Genomic DNA, 21,977 nt, shown 5'->3' with positions numbered 1-21,977 from the left:
TTAGAGGAGTTACGGGAATTCAAGTACCTTTGCATTTAACAAAATAATTAAAATATATGCTTCAAGGTTATCATTTGAAAGAAGGAACTCTTCATCTATCATTCACTATGTATTTTATCCATTACATTAAAGATCTATACTGCACGTATATCTTTTAAAAATGCACCTTGACAATGAACTTCAGAGAAGTGCACCCTAATTTGACTTGGCCCGCAGTCCTCAACTTCTTTGCATTTTCTACAATTTGTCTTCAAGACAATGAAGATACTCCAAAACTAACACCACAATGTTTCCAACAACCTCCACGTATTTTAGGTGAGCGTGTTATATCCGAAGCAAAAGCACTGCTCAAGAAGCTTTTGGAGTGGAGGGGGATTTTTGAAAGTCTTCAATCACTTGTCTCAGCATACCTTACCCAAGCTTCGTTTTGAGAAGCAGTTTGTAAAAACTCATGAATCTTTTGTTTCTTTACTTTTTAAGCATTTCATTACAAATAAATTCTTCAAGCTTTCAACAGCTTCACAGCTACTTAAAATAGCCTGGCAACAAAACTGCTCTTACTGAAAGTTGAACCTGTGGAACCTATTGTCTAGTTACGTACCCAGTAGAAGGAAAAGGGGTCTGACCTGCACAGTCTTGATGATAATCAGCTGTTGCCCAGTGTTTTGGGTTTTATCAAAGCCTTTGGTGGCTTAGGGGTTTTTTGTTGTGGTTTTTTTTTTTCTTCAAGATATTATTCTCTAGAAACAATAAAGTTAATCTTTCACAGCAGTTATTTCTTTAAATCAATCTTTTATTTATTAAATAAAAACACTTACCATTCTTCGGTTCGAAGCCTACAGTCCTTAGCTTCTCTTTCTAGTGTCTGAGACTTGATCTTTATGCAAGAAGATAATCTCACAATGTAAGTGCTGACACAGCAAGACATTTCATTTCAAAACTTTTCAAACTTGCAAGTAAAGGAAAAACTCCTTACTTCTAATTTGGCTTTATCATTCTGCAGCTTTTCTATGGTATCTGTGTATTTCCTTGTTAAACTGTCCACCACAGCTTGGTGCTGGGCAGCATCAGTTTCCAAAACGTCAAGTCTACTTCTCAGCTCTGCTTCTAAACGTTTGTGCTGCTCATCTGCTTCAAAGAACTAAAAGAAAAGCAGAACACATAAAAAGTTAATTTTAGTATGGAATCTAGTCCCATGAGTTAGATCACTTACATCAGCCAGCCCAGGTTAACAACAAGTACTAGTCCTCAGACAAACTGAAATTTTACAATGATATTTACAGAGAAAAGATTCGGGAACAAAGTACTTTATGTTTATTGGTTTTGTAGTACCAAGTATTCCTTAAATACATTGCCAGTTTACAGCAGACACATGAAAAATTAAACTTGAGTCATAAGGTTTTTCTTCAGTTTTCTAAGCCAAAGTGAAATGCATTCCATTTTGGTAAAGTAATTCCTGACTTAATTATGGCAACTTGCAGAAAATATTTTAAGCTTTAAGGCAATTCTGAAACAGTGAAGTAAAAAGAAGTTTCCACCCAGTATCAACTACATGGTTGTTTTCAGTACAGTAGCGAAGCGTCACCAAAAGCTAAAAATCTAAATGACAAAACATGTATTACGTGAGTTATTCCACATACTGTCTTAAGAAACCGAAGTCAAAATATTTTATCATTTGCCCAGCGAACACCTTTATACACAAGCTATCTGATCTAATCTACTGTTCTGCATACAACTAAGCATGTAAACCCACTAGTTTTCAGATGGCATTTTATTTTTTCTCTCTTTGTTCATGTGACCAGTTTTCTGAACTAAAAAGAAAAGCTAAAAGTTTCACTCACGAGTATATGTAGTCGTTCATTCTCCTCTATCTTCTTCTGAAGATCTTCATTGAAGACACTTTTCTGCTCTTGACTCAACTGAGACGAGGATTCTGTACTTTTCTAAAAGAAAGAAAATGCATTTGTTACCTCCAAGTCCCTGGGTGTATCCCAAAGCCCATCCCCAAGTATATGAAAATACTTCCCATCACCAGTTCCCAACAGAGGCACATGAGTATCTCTCTTGCTTACATTGATTAATACATCGAAACACATGCATATTGCACACAGCACAGGCCTACTTTTAGCACATTTTCCTTCACACTGTTGTTACTGCACAGTGGTAGAATGCTAACTCAGTAAAGGACTCAGAAGAGCCTCTACTCAGACACCACACACGAAATCGCTCCTGTGGGCAGACGCCCACCTGACATTAGAATCTTGCATGATTTCATGCAGTCAGTAACGTGGAACCCTATGCACTCAGGCTTATTTGGTTTGGTAGCTGCGTGTAAGGCACATCTACCCCCAGCGAGTGTCCACAAAGGTAATCCCATCACCAAACAACCGGGAGACTGTTCATGCTTAACACCAAACGGCAAACGCTTGGGACGGCTAGCATAGCTAAGCCACCTCTGCACTTGAGGGCAGCCTATGAACTACAACACCTGAGATACTGGCATATGTTCTCCTTCTAGAAGAACTGCAGCCTGACACAGATCAAGTATGAAAATCTTTATTTAAATTGGTTTAGATACCATTTATATGGCCTCCCAATGGCAAGTCTCTGAATTAAGAGATATAGAATTTAGTAGGTACATTGTACTGAACATATCTCCACTCAATGATGCTCTATAGGTAAAACTAAAAGGGAACATATTTAAAAGGTAGCACAAACGCTTCTTAAAAAAAAACCCAAAAACCAGAACTGTGCATTCTGACAGCTGGACAGGAAACACAGTCAGTGACAATGGTTTGCAAAGCTACTCAAGCCAAGCTGAGGTCCTTCAAAATTTGGAAACATCTACCAAAGCAGTAAGTTACATAATGCAAAATAAAAGAAGGGTCAAAGTGCATTTTGAAGAACAATCTACTACAGTGTATGAATAATCTAAGTCAGAGGCACTACTGCTTGTCAAGGAACTGGATAGCAAAAAATTGCACAAGAGTTTAGAGAGAAAGTAAGATGATCCTACTACTCATCAGTAGAATGATTTCTTTAGTGTCAGTCTTTACAGATACAGCATTTTGGGAACAAACTGAAAACAAAAGATGACAGTAAGTGGGGTTTCCTCTTAAGAGGAAGGTAGTAAAAGGATGTTTGAGAGTCATTCAGGTCCAGACACATCACTCCTGGAATTCTGATGTTACCTACAGAAGATATGGCTGATCTTAAGACAGAACATGGTATAGCCAGGTTTAATCAGCAAGCATTTTGGCAGAGAAAGATCATGGTACTGGAATTACTTTGTCATTTTGAAATAACATACAGAATATCAGCTAAAAATCTAGATTTCAAAGCATTTGACAAGATTCATGTAAGAGCTGACTAGGAAAAGCTACTATCATAGGCTGAAGAGTGAACCGTTGACATTAAAATTACAAAGCAAGGAGGTGAGGATAGAAAATGAAGGGTGATCAGTTTTCTTCGTAGCAGTAGATTAAACACAAAGCTCCAAGATCTTTCCCAGCTGTTTGAATACTTAAATATCTGAAAAGGGAGATAGCAATTCAGTATCAGTTAGCTGATACACTAGGAAGAGTACAGAACTACTTAGCATATATTATATGTATCAATACCTGTTTTGTGGGTATTTTCACTAACATCAGTTAATAACACAGGTTCTGACAAAAACATTTAGCTCAACCCTTGACAAAAAGTAACTACTGATAGAAATCAGAGTAAGACATTGACAGGTGAGGCGCTTTTTTTGCCTTTAGCACATACCTTGTTTTTCTTGCCCCTAGCTTCACTTAATGCAAGTTCATCTTGAAGTAACTCCACCCGCTTGGCAAGCTGCTGATTTCGGAAGGTCAGGCTGTCCATTTCTTGTTGCAGTTTTCTCAGTGATTGATCCTTCATCTTCAGTTGCTCCTGAATGGCCAAAAAGTTTAATACTTTCACACTGCTTTTAATAAGAAGTATCGCATTAAAAAAAAAACCCACATTAAAAAATTGTTTTCTTCACTATATGAATACTGAAAAGACAAAAAGTATTGTTTTTAAACTAAAAAACAAATTTCAATTCCTTGAGCTGCCCACAGGTCACACTCAAGTACATATTTCATTCTTTAAGGTAATCATCAAGGAGCAACCTTCCACTTTTACAAAGTCAGCACCTCCAGAAAACAATGAAGACTAGTTGCAGAACAGAAATTATTTTACTAGATCAAGTTCCTTCTTTATTCTTTTAATCACAATGCTTTGAGTAAAAGTATTCCCCATTTACCCTTCCCATTTACCTATTTTGTCACAGCTTAATACATCTGACGTGAGCAGTTTGTAGAGATTACCTTCAGAGAAGCAGAGTTTGCTTGCTCATCTACAACCCCTTTTTTCAGCACTTGGTTCTGGGCTCGAAGCTGAAAAATAAGAGATGCTGGTAACTATTCAAGACAAAGGAATAAATAAAAGCCATTCATTAGAATGTGCATACAGCATCATGTTCTCTCATGAGAGCACCAGTTGGGCATGCTTTTTAAAGTATTCTGTTCAGGTGGATTGTAGTGGTATCAGGCTGAAAATAGTATCCAATTCATATCCTGAATTGTCACAAAATAAGAAGTTACTTTACCATCTGAATATTTTGGTCAAATACAGCATAACTCTTAATAAATATCTTGGAAGATTAGTTACGTAGATACAGTTAACGTTTGAAGAACAAATATGGAAAAGTTGCAACTTCTTCCTTGACTAATCAAGTTCTTGCTCATAGTCAGTGCTATTTCTGTCTCTCCCCTCTTTTCCCCAAAACCGCTCACAACTGGTTCTGGAACATAAGCGGGGCTCAAAATAAATCAAAATCTGTATCAATTCAAGAAGAGCTTAACTATAATCTAATGCAAAAATTGCCAGTAGCAGCAGATGATCCAGAGAAAACAGCTTGACATACACTTCAGGAAAATGCATAAAAAGCATAGAAGAAAAATCCCTCTAAGACTGACTTATGTAGTTCACAAATCTAAGCTAAAATCACTGCAGTGCAAAGTGATACTCAAACCTATTTCCCAGTCACTTCATAGACTACCTCTACCCTGCAGCAATGAGGATACCAACAGTTCCATCTTCCCATTCCTTGATAATTGCTTGAATCCTGGTTTCTTCTATAGCAGTTTGTATTCATTTGACATGTTTTGAGTCCAGCTGTTGCAGATATAAATGAAAAGGGTTTCTATAGTGTTTGGGAATACCTTTGGCAGAAGCATAAAAGGCAAGACTCAGTGTAAAACAGCAGTGGCTAACATCTTCCATCCGAGGACTGAATATATGTGAAAAGTCAAGTCAGTTGACATTGCTAAGCACAGGCTTTTGCCCTGGCAGTATTCCCACTGTGCTGCTCAGGTATTACAAAGGCAAGAGAAGGAACTCGTAAGAGCACCACAGAAAAACTTCCAAGCACAGGGTTTCCCTAGCAAGAAAAAGCAGTGCAGTAGTTTTCTACATCTTTCCTTCTGCCACAGGTACTAATGCAGGACCACATCAGGTGCAATGAATGAACTAGCTCGACTGTGCTGCACTGAGATAACCAAGCTGAAGTGTGATCCACCAAAGGCTGTCACAAGTTGAAAGAGCCTTTTGACTAATACTTCTATCAGGGTTGTGCAAGAGAGCCAGAAGCTGCAACTCGAGGGGAAGAAAGGACTCAACACACACATCCTTCTTCATGACTGCTCTGTGAACAGAGAGCGAAAGCAATCCTTTGGCAAGTACTTCCCTTGGCACTCCTTGAGTCTATCAAACTCTTGTCTACCTCTCTCCTCAGCTTCCACAACACAACTAAGCGAACAGACAAACAGCTTCCCAGGGCTACTCTCTGTTTTCACCTGCACACAATAAACAGCCAATTGAACAGCTGATCACTTGCACAAAAAGTGTTATCTGCAAAGGGGATCCCACAATGCCCTGGAGTTGTTTCACAAGGGGGATGAGACCAAAAAATAGTTCCCAGAAAGAACCAATGAAACATCACAGGCTGAAAGTTGCAAGATGAAGTTCAAAAAAGTTTTTGGACACCATGATACCAAAAGAAAGAGGATGCAGCAGCTGGAACTTTTAGAAGCTATAGTCATAAGTCCACATTTCAAAGTTTCATTTGGGAATCAAGCAGCAAAGTCCCTCAACTACCTTATTCTGAGCCACTTTCAATCTCCAAGGTACAGCGAGCCACTGTAGAAAGCAACAAGAAATATGAACTCTTTGATCTACGAAGCCCCAAAGTGAATTTAGTTTTCTTAAAATTATTTTGTGAAATTATTAAAAAAAAAAACATCTGTGAACAGTTTAGATTCTGTATCGGGTTTTTTCTAACATTTCCAAGGAGAATAGTATTTAAAGACACATTCTTCTGTGATCTAGGGAGAGGTCTCAAATATAGTCAAGTGCCTTGTGCCAAGCACTCTGATGCTGGGCTACACAACAACAAAGTGCTGGCTTTCTTTCCCAAAGCTGTTGAATAACTGTGCTATTCAAGACCAACAGTCTCCTTTTCAGTGAGGAAACAGGAATGAAAAATTCTGTATTAAGCGATGCTCCACCATTTAAGAAATCATCTGGAGCACCTTGGAAAGGAAAGGCATTCTCCAGTACAGGCCAGAAGTCTTTGCAAATACTCTGTTAAGCACCAGAAACGGGATGCAGTCACCTAAGGCAGCTGCAGAAGAACAGGAACAGACAAGAGGTAAGTGTGGAATCAAGCGTCCTTGCTTCCAAGACACTGCAGCCCATAACACTGCCGAACCCTCACCCACCGGTCACAGCAAACTCACGAGTCTGTGGGTAAGATACAAGACTAAGACCTCAACGACTGTTCACACCCAGAAAGCTCACTGAGCCTCATGCCCGAAGTGGAGGAGCAAGGGGAAGGGCTGCTGGGTTCACTTCCCTGGTGTAGCCGAACCCGTTACTTGCCCTACTGGATGCTTTGCAGACAAGGCCACTTTGCCGCTCACACCGGCTGGCCCAGCCAGCGCTGGCAACGCCGTGGTCCTCCGGCACCTGCAGCCTGGCACCTGCCCTGCCTGCCCAAGCCTGCCTCCACCTCACCCTCAAGAAACGGGGCAGCCTCTGGGCGCCAAACGCTTCACCCTGCCACAGAAACCAGCGCCTCAGCCCCGACCAGCCCCCGGCTCCGGCCGGAGCGCAGCGCTGAGGGCAGCCGGGCTGGGCGGGGGCGCCCGGGGCCCCAGGGCGGCAGCGGGGCAGGCCCACCGACAGCAGGGGCAGCCCGGTGGGTCGGCCAGGGAAGGCCTCGTGCTCTCAGAGCGGCGGCCGTTAGGCGCGTAACGGCCGGCAGCCCGCGCGCAGGCAGCAGCTGGCGGGGGGCGGCACCGGCCAGGCGGCATCGGGGCCGGGCTGCGGCGCCTGATACCTTGGAGTACTCCTGAGCCAGCTTCTGGTACTTCCCCTGCAGCTCCGCCGCGGCCGCCATCTCCCCGCCACCGGCTGGGCTGGGCTCGGCTTGCCTCGGCACTCCCGCGGAGAGAGGACGCACTTCCGGGTTCAGGAGGTGACAGCGCGGTTGCGTCACCACGCACGCCGCAGGGGGCGGAGCCTACAGCTGCCGCGCCACCATCTTGACGCAACTTCCAAGATGGCGGCACGGAGGAAGGCGGGGCCATAAAGGGGTCACGTCCCAGCAGCGAGGCGCGCGCCACCGCCCTCCTCTGTTGCTATAGCAACAGCCGCCGCGGCCTGCGCGGCCTCGACGCTACGGGGCCCCACCCCGGCCAAAAAGCACTGCGGGGGCAGCCCCCTCCCCCCCCACCTCCTCCCGGGGGGGCGCGGTGGGCGGTGGGGATATGTCGGGGGATCGCGATCGCGGGCGGGGCCTCGGCGCCGTCCCTGAGTGCCGGGGCCGGTCCCTCAGCCCCCGCGGCCGCCGCAGGGCTGACGCTAGGGGGAGCGCCGGGCCTGGGCCTGCGGCGGCGGCGGGCGAGCACCCCGGGGCGCAGCCGCCCGGCCGGCCCCGTTGGCCGGGGGGACCCCGCGCCTCAGGCGGGGGCGGGCTGCTGCAGTGCGGGGCGTCCCCGGGATGCGCTGGGGCAAATACATTTGTTGCAGATTCGGAGGTGAAAAAGTGCAACCAAAGGCGGTTAAGTAATTTCTGGTGGTTCACAGCGAGTGGCAGGGATGGGCTGCGTTGGTGCTGGCGCTTGGTTTTCCGCCACTACGGCTGTGCTCCACGTTTAGTGCCGCTGTATCCTAACGAAGGCGAACACGAGTAAATCCTGTCACTGCAGCGCTGGCAGTTTGCTCTCCAGCCGCAGAAACACGAATTCCACAGTCGGGGGGGGTCGTTTTGAGTAGCTGCACCCTGTGGTTCCCTGGGGAGGGGCGGGGGGGGCTTTCCTGCTGCCTCCTGCCTGTAGGGCCCTTTGTTTCAAAGCTTCCCCCGTGTTCAGCCAGCCTCCTTTAGAGATCGCTTAGACTGTGCTGATTATCTCTTATTTTCTTCTTTATCCTCCGATTTTCCAAACATTAAAATGTGTCTATACTATCAGCACTCTTTAAGCAGAATCTGAAGACATCATAATAGGTGTATTTGCTCCTGCCAGATATCCGGCCAATGCAGGATTTTGTTGCTGAAAATGCCTGGGAACAGATGTGTAAGGAAAAGAATAATGAGGCAAAAATGTGATGATACTTCACCAGTATATGCTGAGCAGCTGGTGATTTGCAGGTTAAGGGCTTCCTGCTCTAGGATAGAGATGTAAGAGCAAATTATTATTTTTGTTCAGTTTCCATGGTATCATTTTTTTCCACTTGATTTCAGCATGGTGTCTTCATAGCCTTTCCTCAGTAGTGGGTAGTGCTAGAGAGGCTAAATCACCATTTTCTTAGCTCCTTTTCCCTTTGTTTCTCTTAAGTAGGAGTAGACAGTAGGTGCCAGTAATGGGGGCTAATCCTTTTCCTTAGTCTTGAGGGTTTGACGGTGTGTGCTATTCTTTTGCTTATCACAGTAGTGGAATTGGCAAGCACTAAATGTGATGTGGTGGCCAGATTAGTAAATATGTTTGTATCTCCACAGGAAGTCTTAATGTTGGAGGACATGTCGCTGATCCATATTGCAAGAACAGAGACTGCAGATTTTTAGGAAGCTAAAAGGGGAAAAAAAGCAAAACACATATTGTCACTATTCATCCAAATGATCTTGCTGCCGTTCTGTGTGACCAGAAGAGCTGAAATAGTAATAGTGGAATAAGAAATAAGGAAGCTCTGGTTTTTAACATTACAGCCACAACAGGCTACTCTTCCCACTCCATTTTGTATTCCCTACGGAAGTTCTTAATGAAGTAAATGGAGTTTGCAGTTGACATTCAGCACACCAGGTTAACAGCAGCACACCTGGCATGGTGTGCACACATCCTCACACATCAGTGCAGTAAATTTTATACTAGAAAATTATTAAAAACCTTTACAATTGATTCTAAGCCTGTATTTTAGGTTTGCATTTTCTAGGATATGTCTTTTATGAAATGTTAGCTTGAAATGCTTTGAACATGCTTTGCAAAATACAGTGCTCCTGGTTTGTACTGTGTTCAAAGATGCTTTTGTGATAAAAATTTCTCCTTGTATCTGGTGCAGTGAATGCTGGCAGAGAGGTTTCACAGCTGAAAGCTGGGAAAGGGAGCCGAGGGAATTACAGTGCCTGGTTGTAGCAGAATGTATTGCTTTCCCACTGACAACAACGGTGTTTCTGACTGGGCAGCTAGCATTCAGGGTGGAGGAACACAGAGTGGTGCGATCCAAATGTACATTATATAGGGCATTTATCATAGGAGGTAACGCCAGTTTCTTAAAACGCAAGTGGATCAAGAGTGAATCAAGAGATACGGGTGCTTTTACTGCTTAAAGGCTGTTAGACTGACAGCTGACTGCAGGATTTTTAGGCTTATCAGAACAGCTCTGTTTCAATGTATTTTAAGCATCAGGCCAGCCTCTTGTATTTTACAGCGCTCCTGTCTTACCCAGTTTGTCAGGGATCCTGGAATCCCGATGCTGTTAGGAACATACCATGTTGTAATTTATCACCATTCAATGGTGGTGCTTAGTAAACAGCCTGAGTCAATTTCCCAAACAATACAGCTAACAGAAGTTATGTGGCTTGTTTTGGGTTTTTTTCTTAACTTCCTCATAGGAAATTCTCGGATTCAGCCTTTTGATTTGTCATTGCAGCTGTAGTGCTGCTTCCCCTACTTTCAGCTGTGAAAAAATGTCTTTATTGTGCTGTTTCCTTGCGAGCGCTTTCTTAATACTCATCTCTCCCTAGAGAGCAAGGTTGTCCGAGCACTGCACCAAAGAGACACACAATGTGTGTTGCTGCAGCATGGTGTCGTAATGCTTCCTTGTCAGTGACTCAGTATGTAATTGCAAAGGACTGATCCTGCCATCAGAAGTTCAGAGTGAGAGAGGTCAAGCGAGTAGAATGCCAGGCAGTGCGGAGTGGTTGCCACAGGACCCCTAAAATACTACCCTCTCCAAATCCACCCACGGGAATACGTGTAGACGTTAAGGCAGCAGAACTTAATGCAAGCTAGAACATGATGGTTGAGCAAAGAAATCCCTTACGAGGGTCACAGTGGTTTTGCTTGGCTTGGCTCTCACGGGGGAGGATGGAGAGCAGAGGGTATACAGTGGAACAGAGGCTGTCCTTATGTCTGTGCTCAGCAGCTAGTATGATGGGTGTTGAATTTTAGATGCGGTCTCAAGACAAATAATTTATTTAAGAGTTACAGTGATTGTTTTGCTGTGCTCTATTTTCAAGCTTGTCTGTCCTCCCTTCCCTGCTCAAACAGTGCCTTCCCTCTGTCTGATTAGTCAGAACTTGTACTCACATACCCTGTGAACAGGAGCAGGTAGAGAAATAAAGAAGGTATTTTGAACTATCCACAGAATGTTTTCTGTGCTTTGGGAAAATAAACTTCATTGTCATTACATACATGCTTACAAGTATTCACAACAAAAAGGTTTCTAAGATCTGGAAAAAAATTAAAAAATTATTGAAAGGGAGCCATCTTCAGCCAGCAGGCTATCACGAGCAATGCATAAACCACATCCTCAGAAGCTGCAAACACCCTAAACTGGTGTTTTGTTTCTGTTATCGTAGCAACGGCAAGTACGAACAGCAGGATATGTGCTCATGATATGTGCTCGTTATTTCTCATGGTGACTCTGTAGCAAGCTGTTTGTTATATATAACCTTTCACCTCTTTCAAAATCTGATTGTTCTGATGAAACAAAAAAAAGCCAAGTACTCAAAAAAAAAGTAGATGCGTGTACAGATATGCACTTCACAGAACAGTTTCTTTTAATTATTTGCAGTCTTCATTATCATAATTTCAGTGTTTCCATAGCATTTAAAAATAGAAATTAAAACAAGTCTCCCTTGTCTCTTGCGTCCCTTCCCAGCCCATAGGATAAATAGCCTGAGTCATCTATAGGGTGTGTGCATGGCTGGGGGAGTGGCGCCTTTGTGAGAAAAGAAATTGCTGAGAACAAGAAGATGGAAAAACTGAGCAGGCAGCTGCCTGCGATAATTCAGAGTTGACTTTGCAGCTCACGTTCCTCTCAGGTACAACACGTACCAGCCCTTGGTGCAACAGCAGCAACTTCTGCATCTTCACAGCAAATCCTTACTGATATTCGCTCCATAAAACAGCAGAATGTAGTAACAGCTGAAAAGGTTTACGTTTCTTCCCCCTTTTAAAAAAAAATTAAAAATAAATGCAGAATTCCCCCTCTTCTAGGAAAAGGAACCCTTTTCCCTAGCTCTGCCATCTTTTGTTGAAGGTCTACACATCTTCTGCAGCCTCATTTCCTGCTTTGCTTCTCTTCATGCTTGCAGGGGCTGTAGCTGAGACACATTGGCCCAGCTAAGGCTGCCTGCGCTCCGATTCTACAGCCTTGCATGTTTGCTGGAGGAAGAAAAATAGAAGCAATGTACATTAAATCCTGGGAGACAAACTGTCCGATCTCATAGAGAAGGATAAAAGGCTGAATGGAGAGGGAGCATTAGGAAGCTCGCACAGTGCAAAGTGGATGCTTTTTCACATACACCATTGTGGACACAGACCTGCAAGCCTTTGAAAGAAGTCCTGACTCGCCCATGCAAGTAACATCAATGGAGCAGGAGCTGTTACCTGCAGCAAAGATGGCATAGGTTTGTCTTAATCTTCTCAAATCTCTGGAGACAGACACATGAGCAGAGAAGGGAGAGAGAGCTGGAAGATTTACCAGTAGTTTAGGAAACATTTTAATCAGAACTATTCTGATTCATGAACATTTTTATTTTTCATTTTAAAAGGATTCTGGCACCTCCAGAAATAACTTGGATTTTTGGAACGAGCTGGAGCCAGGTCTTTGGTGTGTAAAGACTGCTGTGGAAAAAGAAGAGGGATGGAGGAGACACAGGGCAGGGTTCCTCACCGGCAGAGCACAGGGAGAAGGCACAAGACACCATGTGGAAGGAGAAAGCGATAGACAGTTATTGGTACATCACAAGCCTGGCGATGGGAAACGTGAACTTAAAGCAGTGGAAGGGGGGGGCGCCTCAGGAGGATCAAAAGGCAGCAAGGGAGTATTATGATCATATTGGCTGCTGAAAAAGTGCCTTGGCAGAGACGCGTTTGTCTTTGCGGATTAGTAGGAACTGGAAAGGAGAAACAGCATGAGGAGCAACGTGGTGCCGGTTCTGAATCCTAACAATGGGGGGAGGAGGAGGAATCTTAGGGGGGATTACAAGGCTGAGATGATCTATATTAGTGTTTTTAAAAATGTGAATCTTCCAATTTCTTTTTCTTTGTATTTTGCTGCATTTAATGGGGGGAGTTGTGCACTCCTCAGTGGTTGGTTTTTTTTTTCCCTTTTTTTTTTTTTTTTTGTTTATGATGCTGATCAGTAAGAGCAGCATTATTTCAGCTGAGTGAAATATCATGTACCTTTAAGAAGCAGTGAACTTGAGTGCACTTACAGGGACATGTGTAGTAATTAATCAAGGAATGACACAGTTGGTCAGATTTTATTTTTTTTTTTTAAATATGGGAGTACGCTTCCAGGTCTCTACACTTTAGAAAGAAGTAATATGTAGAAAACGTATTTAATAATAAAAAAAAAAATTATCTGTGAAGCTTTTCTGTGAAACTTCATCATGATCTGTAAATATTCTATGTAATGATTTAGAAGAGTTAAAGTTTTCCGGTATTAAAACACCCCTAAATTTCAAAATGATAGCAGGTTTTTTGGAATGGTTTAGATAAGAAGAGAGGCTTCTTAGCCTAGATGAAAATCTGCCAAACGTAAAAGGACACATAGTATTACTAAAAATTGAAGCTTAATTGTTATTGCCAGCTACCCGTCCATAAGCATTCATGTGGCTGAAAACCAGCATTCCTTAGAAAGAAAGTAGGTGCAAGCCACTTGCAGGAGCCAGCAAAACCAGGAAGATCCACAGAATGACAATGCACTATTTTCCACCTCTAATTGCATCCCATATTTCTGTGCATAGATCAGCAGTAAAATGAAATTTGGTATCAAGGTCTGCCCAGGGTGCTTACACTTCTCGTTACGAGCCCCAGTATGTGATAAAACAAAGCTACCAGCGGCAAGGTATTTGTGAAGTTGGACACCAACAAGTAGGGATTAACAACCACATCGGAAATAATGAACCTTGACAGATCTAGGGTTAAATACTTTAAAATTAGATCCTGCTGAAAGCTGAATCTTGTCGCTTAGCAACGGCTGCATGGGATGCTGCTGTCACTCAGTGGATGCTACTCCGGGGAGTTAACGTTATTATGCTCACAGAAAATGGGTTATGATTGGGTCAAGGTGACATCATGCAGCATGGCAGCATCCATTTTTTAAGGTAGCATCCAACACGATCGCACTCCAGTTAATACCCAGATTTAAGGAAAAATCTTTTCTTTTGAAATGGCTCAGCTCTGCCTACACCTTACCTGCCCTGTGGATGGGCTCACGGAGTCTGCGCGGAACAGCAGGTCATTTCAGCCAGCACCCCGTCATCAAGCTCAACAGGTGGATTTTTAATCTTTTCCAATTACTCGGAGCCAAAAGAAAAGCAAAATGCTTGTAATTTGTGGTGGTCTGACTGTGTATTCAGAGCATGGAAACCTCCGCCGGCAGTTCGGAAAACATGCACAAAGCTTGTGAGAGAGAATAAAATGTACCTTTATGAAAATTTAGTTTGCTGAGCTAATTTTAGCATTTAAAACAACTGGGAACATGCTGGATCTTAGCAAGAAACCAAGATACCTACTTAATTAAATAAATTAAAAAAAAGCCTTTGAGGCACAAAATCTATTCTTAAAAGTGATGCTGTGTCAAGGTTGATGTAGGCACCTACAGAGATTTTTTCGAACACCTGCCTGCCACCTGCAAAGCCCATAAGCACATCAGCACTTCTGAGGCTGGCCTGATAGGGGTCAACCTGCATTTCCAGGCATGAAAATACCTCGAGTGCTTAACTGCTGCCACCAGCGCCTTTGAAATGGATACAGAAATTAGATACTCAGCCCAATCTCATATGCTGCCTCAAGTCAAGATGCTATGGAAACAAGAGATTATAGCAACCAGCATAAAAGCCACACTCGGATAGGCGTACCTGGTTTTGAGAGCTGGATGTCCTTCTCTCAACACTGAAAGAGCACAGGCAAGTACTTGGTTGAAGGCAGTCATTCCCATGACTCAAATGAAGCGTGACAGTGGCAAATGTAGCATCTCTTATTAAGGCATGAGGCAAAGACACCTTTGGTCTATCCCCACTGTTTTAAGACAACAACAAAAATCCCCAACCCTGTAGATAACTGCAAAAAGAGCTGAACAGCTGATAAATCTTGTTCTTCTTCCTTTATTTGGACAGGCTGTGCCAAAAAGGAGTTCCTGGTGAGCAGGAAGGTTACCAGGAGAGATCACAAAGAGTTGGGATCAGGACAGATCTCATTAAATCAAGTTCCAGGTCACGAACTACCAACTTTTTCCACCAACTGGGGCCTCACTGCTTGGCAGTGATGGAGGACAACAAAGGCAGGGACACATCAGCTGACAGCGGGATTAGCCGACTGTATGTGACCGGGTGAAGGTCATGACAAGCCTAGGACATGCCAGGCAAGAGTGGTGCTGCAAAGTCAGGGAAATATTAAGGCCAGGTTACAAAAGGCACCAGCACCCTAGAAGAGTGTCTATAGCTCTTTTCTCATGAATTCAAATGTGGAGAGAAGTGGTTAAGAGGAATGAAGATCATGTCCTCCCAACAGAAACTAAATAATCTTGGTTTGTTTAACAAGTCAAGAGCCTAAGGAGGGAAGTGATTGCTTTTGTACTGATGCAATAGGAAAATAAACACTCTGATGTTTAACGAAGAGCTGTTTAAACTAACACTGGCAGAGGGTAGTTAATAATCTTATGTTAGCTGTAAGAAGTTTATAACTGTAAGAGCAGGTAGCTTTCAGGAGAGCCTTCCGGAAGAAAAGGGAGCACAAGAAACCCTATTACAGCACTCTCCAGACTATCAAGCTGAAACAAGGTCTTCTGCCATCTCATACCAGCACACTCTTCATACAGTCCAAACTAACAATGCTTACAGGTAACTGGAAACTCAAGAGCTGTGAAAGTATAACCACATTCTGTGATAAATTTAGACAGCCATTTTTTCCAAATACATCTAATCTATTAGGTATTTCCTCAACAAATATCCTTAAAATACAGCTGGTATAAGTGGGTAATTGCTTCAGTTAATGCTTTATTTCTAGAGTTGTGGCTCCGTACAGAGGGTAATTTCCAGCAAAGTCGTAACAGAGGAAAACACTCTTGGGAAATTTAACAATGAACTTAAGGCTCTCTTAGCATAATATAGTGAATAACAATTAGAAAGATATCATTAACATATGATACATAGCTGTGATTTTGTCCAAACTAATTAGAGCAGTTGTTCTCTTATCAGTATATTAAGACGAACACTAAATCAAAGATGTTAATAGCGCACATATATTCTGTAATTTGTGATTTAAATTTTATTTCACACGGTGACGGAGACAAATCTTTGTTAAAAGTCTTCCACATCACTTCACTGCAAAAGGAAATTGCATTTCCATCGGATCCTACAGAGGAAGCTTCACTCAGTGATACTAGTAGGTTAAAAAAAAAAAAAATCAAAATAGAATGTCTGCTTTTAAGAGAGATAAGCATCATGTCACATCTTGTTTCCTCCTCTAGTACTTCTGCCTCTTAGGCATCGGGAGTGCGCATGTGTGTGCGTGCACGGGAGGGGAAAGCTGGCCTGGGAGCCACAAGCCAAGGCAAGTGGAAAGTGGGATGGGGACTGTTTCATTCCTGCTAGTGAAGTTCCCACCTGTGTGCTTTCCGTAAGGCCCAACAGACACCATAAATCATATCTGAAGAAAGTAAACACTGAAACAACCACCAAACAAGACCCGTGCAGCTTTATCCAGGGACACATTTTTGTAAATTACCTGTCCCGTATCACGCCGTTGATCTTCGAGTATCATACAAGCAACTTGGCCGCCACAATATGGATACAGAACTGTAAATAATTACAGTTAATGAAATAATTTCATCAGAAAAAGATTAATTTCTGTTTAAACAAATGCTTTTGCACAGGAGGGCAAAAGGTACACAGTAGTACTTCAGCAATTTCCAAGATGTCAAAACATTCCCTGAGTTCCAGGTTAAAGGGTGAAATCTTGCCTTTGTTAGATGCTCTTCCAACATTATGGGCCAGCTATGGGTGAACCTGACTGCAAGCAAATCCTGCTGTGGGTTGGCAGGGTATTTTACACGACCTCCACATGCATGCAGCCACCTTACCCAGCCTACGGTGAATTACACATTTGGCTTTTTACCCTAGTCCAGTCTCATGGGAGAGCTTTAAATGGGAAGGTGGAGCACTCAGAGCATCACCTGAGACCAGAACCAGGGTCTGTAGATAAAGAGAGAACACAGCGCTTTCTGTTTGCAATGCTGTTTATTTTAGAAAAGCCCCTTTGATCATCTGAATGAAAAATGTGGGCAGAAAAGTCACAAATGTTATAAAACAAAGTTTATTCTGCAATATTTTGTCATAATGAATTGCATCTCTTTGGTAAAAATAAAATTTATAAACATTTTAATTAACAGAGATTAGCATACAAAAAACTAAACTTCTGTAAATAGTCTTTAAAACAGGTAAAGGACTAAACCGGAGGAAAACGGGTTAGAATTGGTCACCTACTGGCAAAATTATTCTAAACAAACCCAAGGACATTGCTTATGCTACATTAGAAACAAGCTAATGGGAACGGTTTTAAAACAACTCTGGTTCATTTGATCAGAAAGCATTCTTACAATTCATTTTTAAATAAATAATAGTTACAATGAATTGGCAATTATAAAATGTTTTATATCACTATATGGCAGTAACATAATACTTTTAATTATGCACTTTTTAGTTTGAAGAAATGTACACTTATAAAACAGACTTGATAATGGCACTGGCAGTTAGGTGTGAAGAATGTGCTTTAAGATATAATGGCAGGTGCAACATTTAAAATAGTCTACCTTTTCTTTTCAATAAATATTTTGACTACACCATTATTAACATGTACGAGTGTACTTTGCTTTAACCAAAGCTTGTACTTACTTTTCAGGCTGATGAAAATTTGCAAACCGTATAACTTCCACTTTACAGTCGGATTTTAAAACGTTTGATGTGACTTTCACAAAAGCAGTAATTTAGTATTGGAATCTGAAAGGCCAATACAGGTTTGTAGAGTGTTCACACCAGATTTATCCTGAACAGAGCAGCCTCCCTTATACACGACTCTCATACACTTCTTCACTGTATTTAAAGACTTGAATGTGGTTCATTAATACTTTTCTTGCCAAAATATATCCGAGTCAATCATTGGCATGAACATTTTACATATGTCACTAAAAAAACAAAACAAAACAAACAAAAAAAAACAACCAAACCAAAAAAACCCCAAACCCAACAATCAAAATAACTTTTAATTATACTCCATTTATACTATATACACCAGGGTCTCTAACTGAGGTGGCAAACCCAAACCCGATGCTAGATATGTAAGCGAAAGGAAGGGCAGCTCTTCTCCCACTACCAAGAGGGGTGCTCTGCAACTGAGATGAAGCCTTTGCCTGCCCAAACGTACGGGCAGAGGCATGGGACGACGTGCTAGAACAGGTCCAGGAGCACTGCTCGTCTGCCTTCTCCTTTGGAAGGAGAGAGAGAAGACGGCAAAGCATGAAGGTGCTCTGCGTCCTGGGGAAAGGCTGCCATTACTTCCCCCCTTCCACAATTCCAGTTCTCCCAGGCTAAAAGCTGTAAGGATGGATGCAGCTTTCACCACTAACTTCAGATTAGTATGGTTTTATTGCTTGTTGCATATGGTAATTAAATGCAGTGTTAGCATCCCAACCCCATCCCTTCCGAAATTCTGAAGTAGTCATCAACAACTTCAGGGTTAACAGCAGCACAGCCACACTCCTAGTAAGTATTAACCTTCTCAAATGTCATCTGAGGCAAAAAAATAATTCAGAACCAAACCAAACCAAACCATGGAGCACTTTCCAGACTACTTGGACCTCGATCCAGCTTTCACTGGAAGCTACAGAGAAGCTGCAGCCACCTTCAGCGGGAGCCCAATAGCACCCCTCTTCAACAGCATGCAAATGAAATCATGGCACCGAGCAAAATCCCAGGCTGCTAACACTATTTCTGTGTAGCCGAATCCTCGTTTTCACATTGACACAAACTCCACTCTTGGCAGTTTTCCATCAAGGTACAAAAGCAAACCCGTGAGCAAAAAGCAGTTCCACCAAGCATTCGTACCTCCACACTCCAAAATCCTAAGAACCACTGCGCTGGTACTTCATTTTCTTTGAAATCGCGAGTTTTACCCCTGCTATCCATCAGTAACACATCCGATAACAGTTTTAATTGGCTAATGCACCACTTGTGACATCCAGAAGACATACACGTCTGCACACGTGCTGCCCTGTTACGGGTGTAGGCTAATGGGTGCTCACACAAAGCAGGGATGCAGCAGAGTATTCTTCTTCCCTTTCAAGAAATAAATAATTTTTTAAACTGAAGTAACTGGGGGAAAAAAAAAACAACCAAGCAAAAAACCCCAACACAACACTTTTTCTCCTAGTGTTTGTGCTTTAAAAAAAACCCATAAGGTTGGCTTTAAATTCCCAAACACAAACCACCTCAAAATATTTCAGGCTTGATCCAACAGCCATCGAGCCAGCGGGAGCACCACCGTTGTCTTCAAGAGGCACTGGAAGAGGCCCTCAGAGCAACAGACCTTCGGCAGCACGGCTGTGTTGGTATTTGAAACAGACAGTTTATGGAAGTATTCATGAAGAGACTGACAAAGAAGAAAAAAAAACCAAGGAAAAAAAAAACACAAGAAAAAAAAAACCCAACTCAAACCCCCACACTGATCTAAGAAAGGCCTCCACATAGCCAGAGAAATACCCTGTTAGGGAAAGGTGAACTTTTGGCTGGATCCAGCACTGTTTTCAATAACCAAAACAGTGGACATTGGTTTCCTAGGTGGCTCTGCTCCTAATTTTTGACCAGCTTGCCCGACGCCTGCTGGAAGCAATAGCTTCACGTGGTAGTGAGAACATTTATGGCACATCATGCTGCCTTTCAGAAACAGGAAAGATGACCTTTGATAGTTGTATCAATTCTGCAACATACTTAAGGCATCCTTATAACGAACAGTACTGTTAAAACCCACTCCAACAGAACTGCTTACCCATTTTTGAACAGAAACTAAAAAAAGTGGCATCATCTACAGGAACATGTAAGCAATAACCACTGATTTTAAAAGGAAAAAAAAAATGGAGGAAAAAAGTTTCACCATACCACTAAAACATTTTTGGCTGAAGGATGTCTGGGAACTATAAAGAGGTTCTTTTATTGCAAAAATGAATTGTGAAGGAGTTTCTTCCCCAAACAGAGAGGTCCTCCCGAGCTACGCTGTACACTCAAAGGCTACGCGAGGTACCCCGCAGGCGGCAGGAGGCTGGCAGGGGTCACACGCACAAGGCACAGTCATCTGGGAAACAAAAGGTGTGGACAGCCCATGTGACAAAACCAGTGAGCACTGGGGGGAAGGGGCAAAAACCCCCAAAGCAATTCAGGGTTCACCGATCCAAAAGGAAGCTATTCTATTTGGGGATTCGGGGTAAGATGTGCCCTTTTCAGCAGCTTTTCACCACCTGAAGCCTCCACCTCCTCCAGGTGGTCACCACCATCAACTGTTGGGTTCTTTTTCCCCCTCCCCGCATCGGGATAGGGGGGCAGAAGGGTGGATGTGGCAGGATTACGCATTTAACAGTGGTGGTAACGTGAGGACAACATCAAACTTGGTGAGTGGCAGCTTTCACTGCCAGCTACACCCAAGGCATGCGTATGCATGCGGGCACCTGCACGGGAAGGACACACACATGTGCTCCCCCAAGAAAAAAGCCCCCAGAAAAGGATAAAAAAAACCCCACCTGTTTTCCTTCAGGAATCTGACCACACAACAGATTTGGGGGAAGGAGCAAAAAAAAAGAAACCTGCAGATGGTACCCACCTGAGCCACCCTTTGTCCCCACTCTTCCAGGGGGCACTGAGCATCTGGCTGGAAGCAGCTCCTGAGGCGCTACAGGTTTTCAGCTGCTGTGTCACACGGGCTGAAAACTGCAGCCACCTGGAGTTGCTTCACAAGCGTTTCCACTGGGACCTGTCTCAGAAGAGCCAACAGAGGACAAGCAGGAGAAGCCAACTGAGGCCAGGGCCTTTTTTTCCCCCTTTCTTTCTTTTTTCTCCTCCTTTTCAGTCTTTTACATGGAAGTCAGAGCCCTTAGACAGGGCAAGGTTCACCTCTACAGATGGAGCCAGCAGAGATGTAAATATGATCCACAATGTGCATCTGAACAGACATATCTCTGGGAGGAAAAAATAAAATTGACTATTAAAAAGAAAAAAAAATTAAAAGTGATCATTAAGAAGTATGCTTTCAGGTTTTCACAAGTCATGCATCTCTTCTAATTTGAGAAGATTAAATATTTTTTTTTCTTTTTAGGCAGTGATTTAAAAATAAATGGCTAAATTATAGTTAGCGCCAAAAATAAAAAAGCAATGAGTCCTCTTATGGCTTTGATCTCCCTTGTGAAGGGTAAAAGTAGAAGAGTATTGCCACAATTAAAAAAAATATATGTATATATTCAACACTGACAAACACACTATTTTTTCCTTTGCTTGTGACAGTGGGACTTTGCAGTACTTATTAAGGAACTCAAGCATGTTTGGATGCCAGCAAGGTGGAGCAGAGACCCTGCCGCTTCCTTCAGCTCCTCATCGATCTCTTGACATAACTCCTTGAGTGCTTTGTTGTTAGGCTGACTTTCCTCAGAGGTATCTCCGCAAGGTTGCGAGGCATAGCCACTGTCTCCAAGAGGATCATCTTCGTAGTCAACGTCTGTATCCACTTCGCTGTGAAACCCTTCGCTGCCATCGCTGCCGTCATGGCTGCTCTTGGAGATGAAGTCGTACACCTCGTCAAGGGAGGACAAGGAAGACACGCTGGACCGGGACGCACAGCGCTGGGAGCCCATGCTGCTGGCACTGTAGTTGTGATCCTCCTTCGGATCGATATTGGTGGCCGCGGAATCGTTTTCCTGCAGGTTCATGGAACTGGGAGGATTGAACGCACTGCCGTAACTCCTCTTCTTCGGTGTCTTCAGAGGCTGAGGTTTCTCACCTATTAAAAACAAGGATCGTCAGCAAATATTCCGAGAAGGTCCCCTGCAGAACGAGCGCACGGTGGCTGGCTGGCTGCAAATTTGGGAGCTGCAATACCGTGTGCACATTTACTGTCACCCACAGTGACAATGGTCTTCAG

The 21,977-nt window shown here is 43.1% G+C and overlaps 2 protein-coding genes and 1 long non-coding RNA gene across 13 annotated transcripts in view; 1 reads left to right on the top strand and 2 right to left on the bottom strand.

Moving 5' to 3' along the window:
- PPP1R21 (protein phosphatase 1 regulatory subunit 21) overlaps nt 1–7,556 on the bottom strand; it is a 33,400-nt gene extending 25,844 nt beyond the window's left edge. For 2 of the 4 annotated variants that reach the window (XR_005106945.1, XM_037405253.1), the window contains exons 1-6: nt 5,069–5,789; nt 4,335–4,403; nt 3,769–3,915; nt 1,842–1,943; nt 977–1,141; nt 819–877 (exon numbers count right to left, since the gene is read on the bottom strand). Coding sequence is in view for 3 of the 4 variants with exons in the window: in XM_037405253.1 (XP_037261150.1) it covers nt 819–877; nt 977–1,141; nt 1,842–1,943; nt 3,769–3,915; nt 4,335–4,403; nt 5,069–5,164 (638 nt within the window). In the remaining variant the exon portion in view is untranslated. Of the gene's footprint in view, nt 1–818; nt 878–976; nt 1,142–1,841; nt 1,944–3,768; nt 3,916–4,283; nt 4,404–5,068; nt 5,790–7,408 lie in introns of those variants that run through there. The other 2 variants (XM_037405254.1, XM_037405255.1) reach the window with 2 other exon arrangements.
- A 3,812-nt stretch (nt 7,557–11,368) lies between these two features.
- On the top strand, nt 11,369–18,039 carry LOC119156084. Its single transcript, XR_005106967.1, has 2 exons — nt 11,369–12,199; nt 12,344–18,039. It is a non-coding gene; the product is annotated as an uncharacterized LOC119156084 (long non-coding RNA).
- Nucleotides 17,097–21,977, bottom strand: part of FOXN2 (forkhead box N2) — a 34,235-nt gene continuing 29,354 nt past the window's right edge. For 6 of the 8 annotated variants that reach the window (XM_037405452.1, XM_037405449.1, XM_037405448.1 and 3 more), the window contains one exon: nt 17,099–21,836. In XM_037405452.1, coding sequence (XP_037261349.1) covers nt 21,319–21,836 — 518 coding nt within the window. In that variant the 3' untranslated portion in view covers nt 17,099–21,318. Of the gene's footprint in view, nt 21,837–21,977 lie in introns of all 8 variants that reach the window. The other 2 variants (XR_005106965.1, XR_005106966.1) reach the window with 2 other exon arrangements.

Source organism: Falco rusticolus, chromosome 12 (assembly GCF_015220075.1).
Source record: "Falco rusticolus isolate bFalRus1 chromosome 12, bFalRus1.pri, whole genome shotgun sequence".
NCBI classification, from domain to species: Eukaryota; Metazoa; Chordata; class Aves; order Falconiformes; family Falconidae; genus Falco; species Falco rusticolus.
The sequence above is the reverse complement of the archived record's forward strand: the minus strand, read 5'-3'. Positions and strand labels throughout refer to the sequence as shown.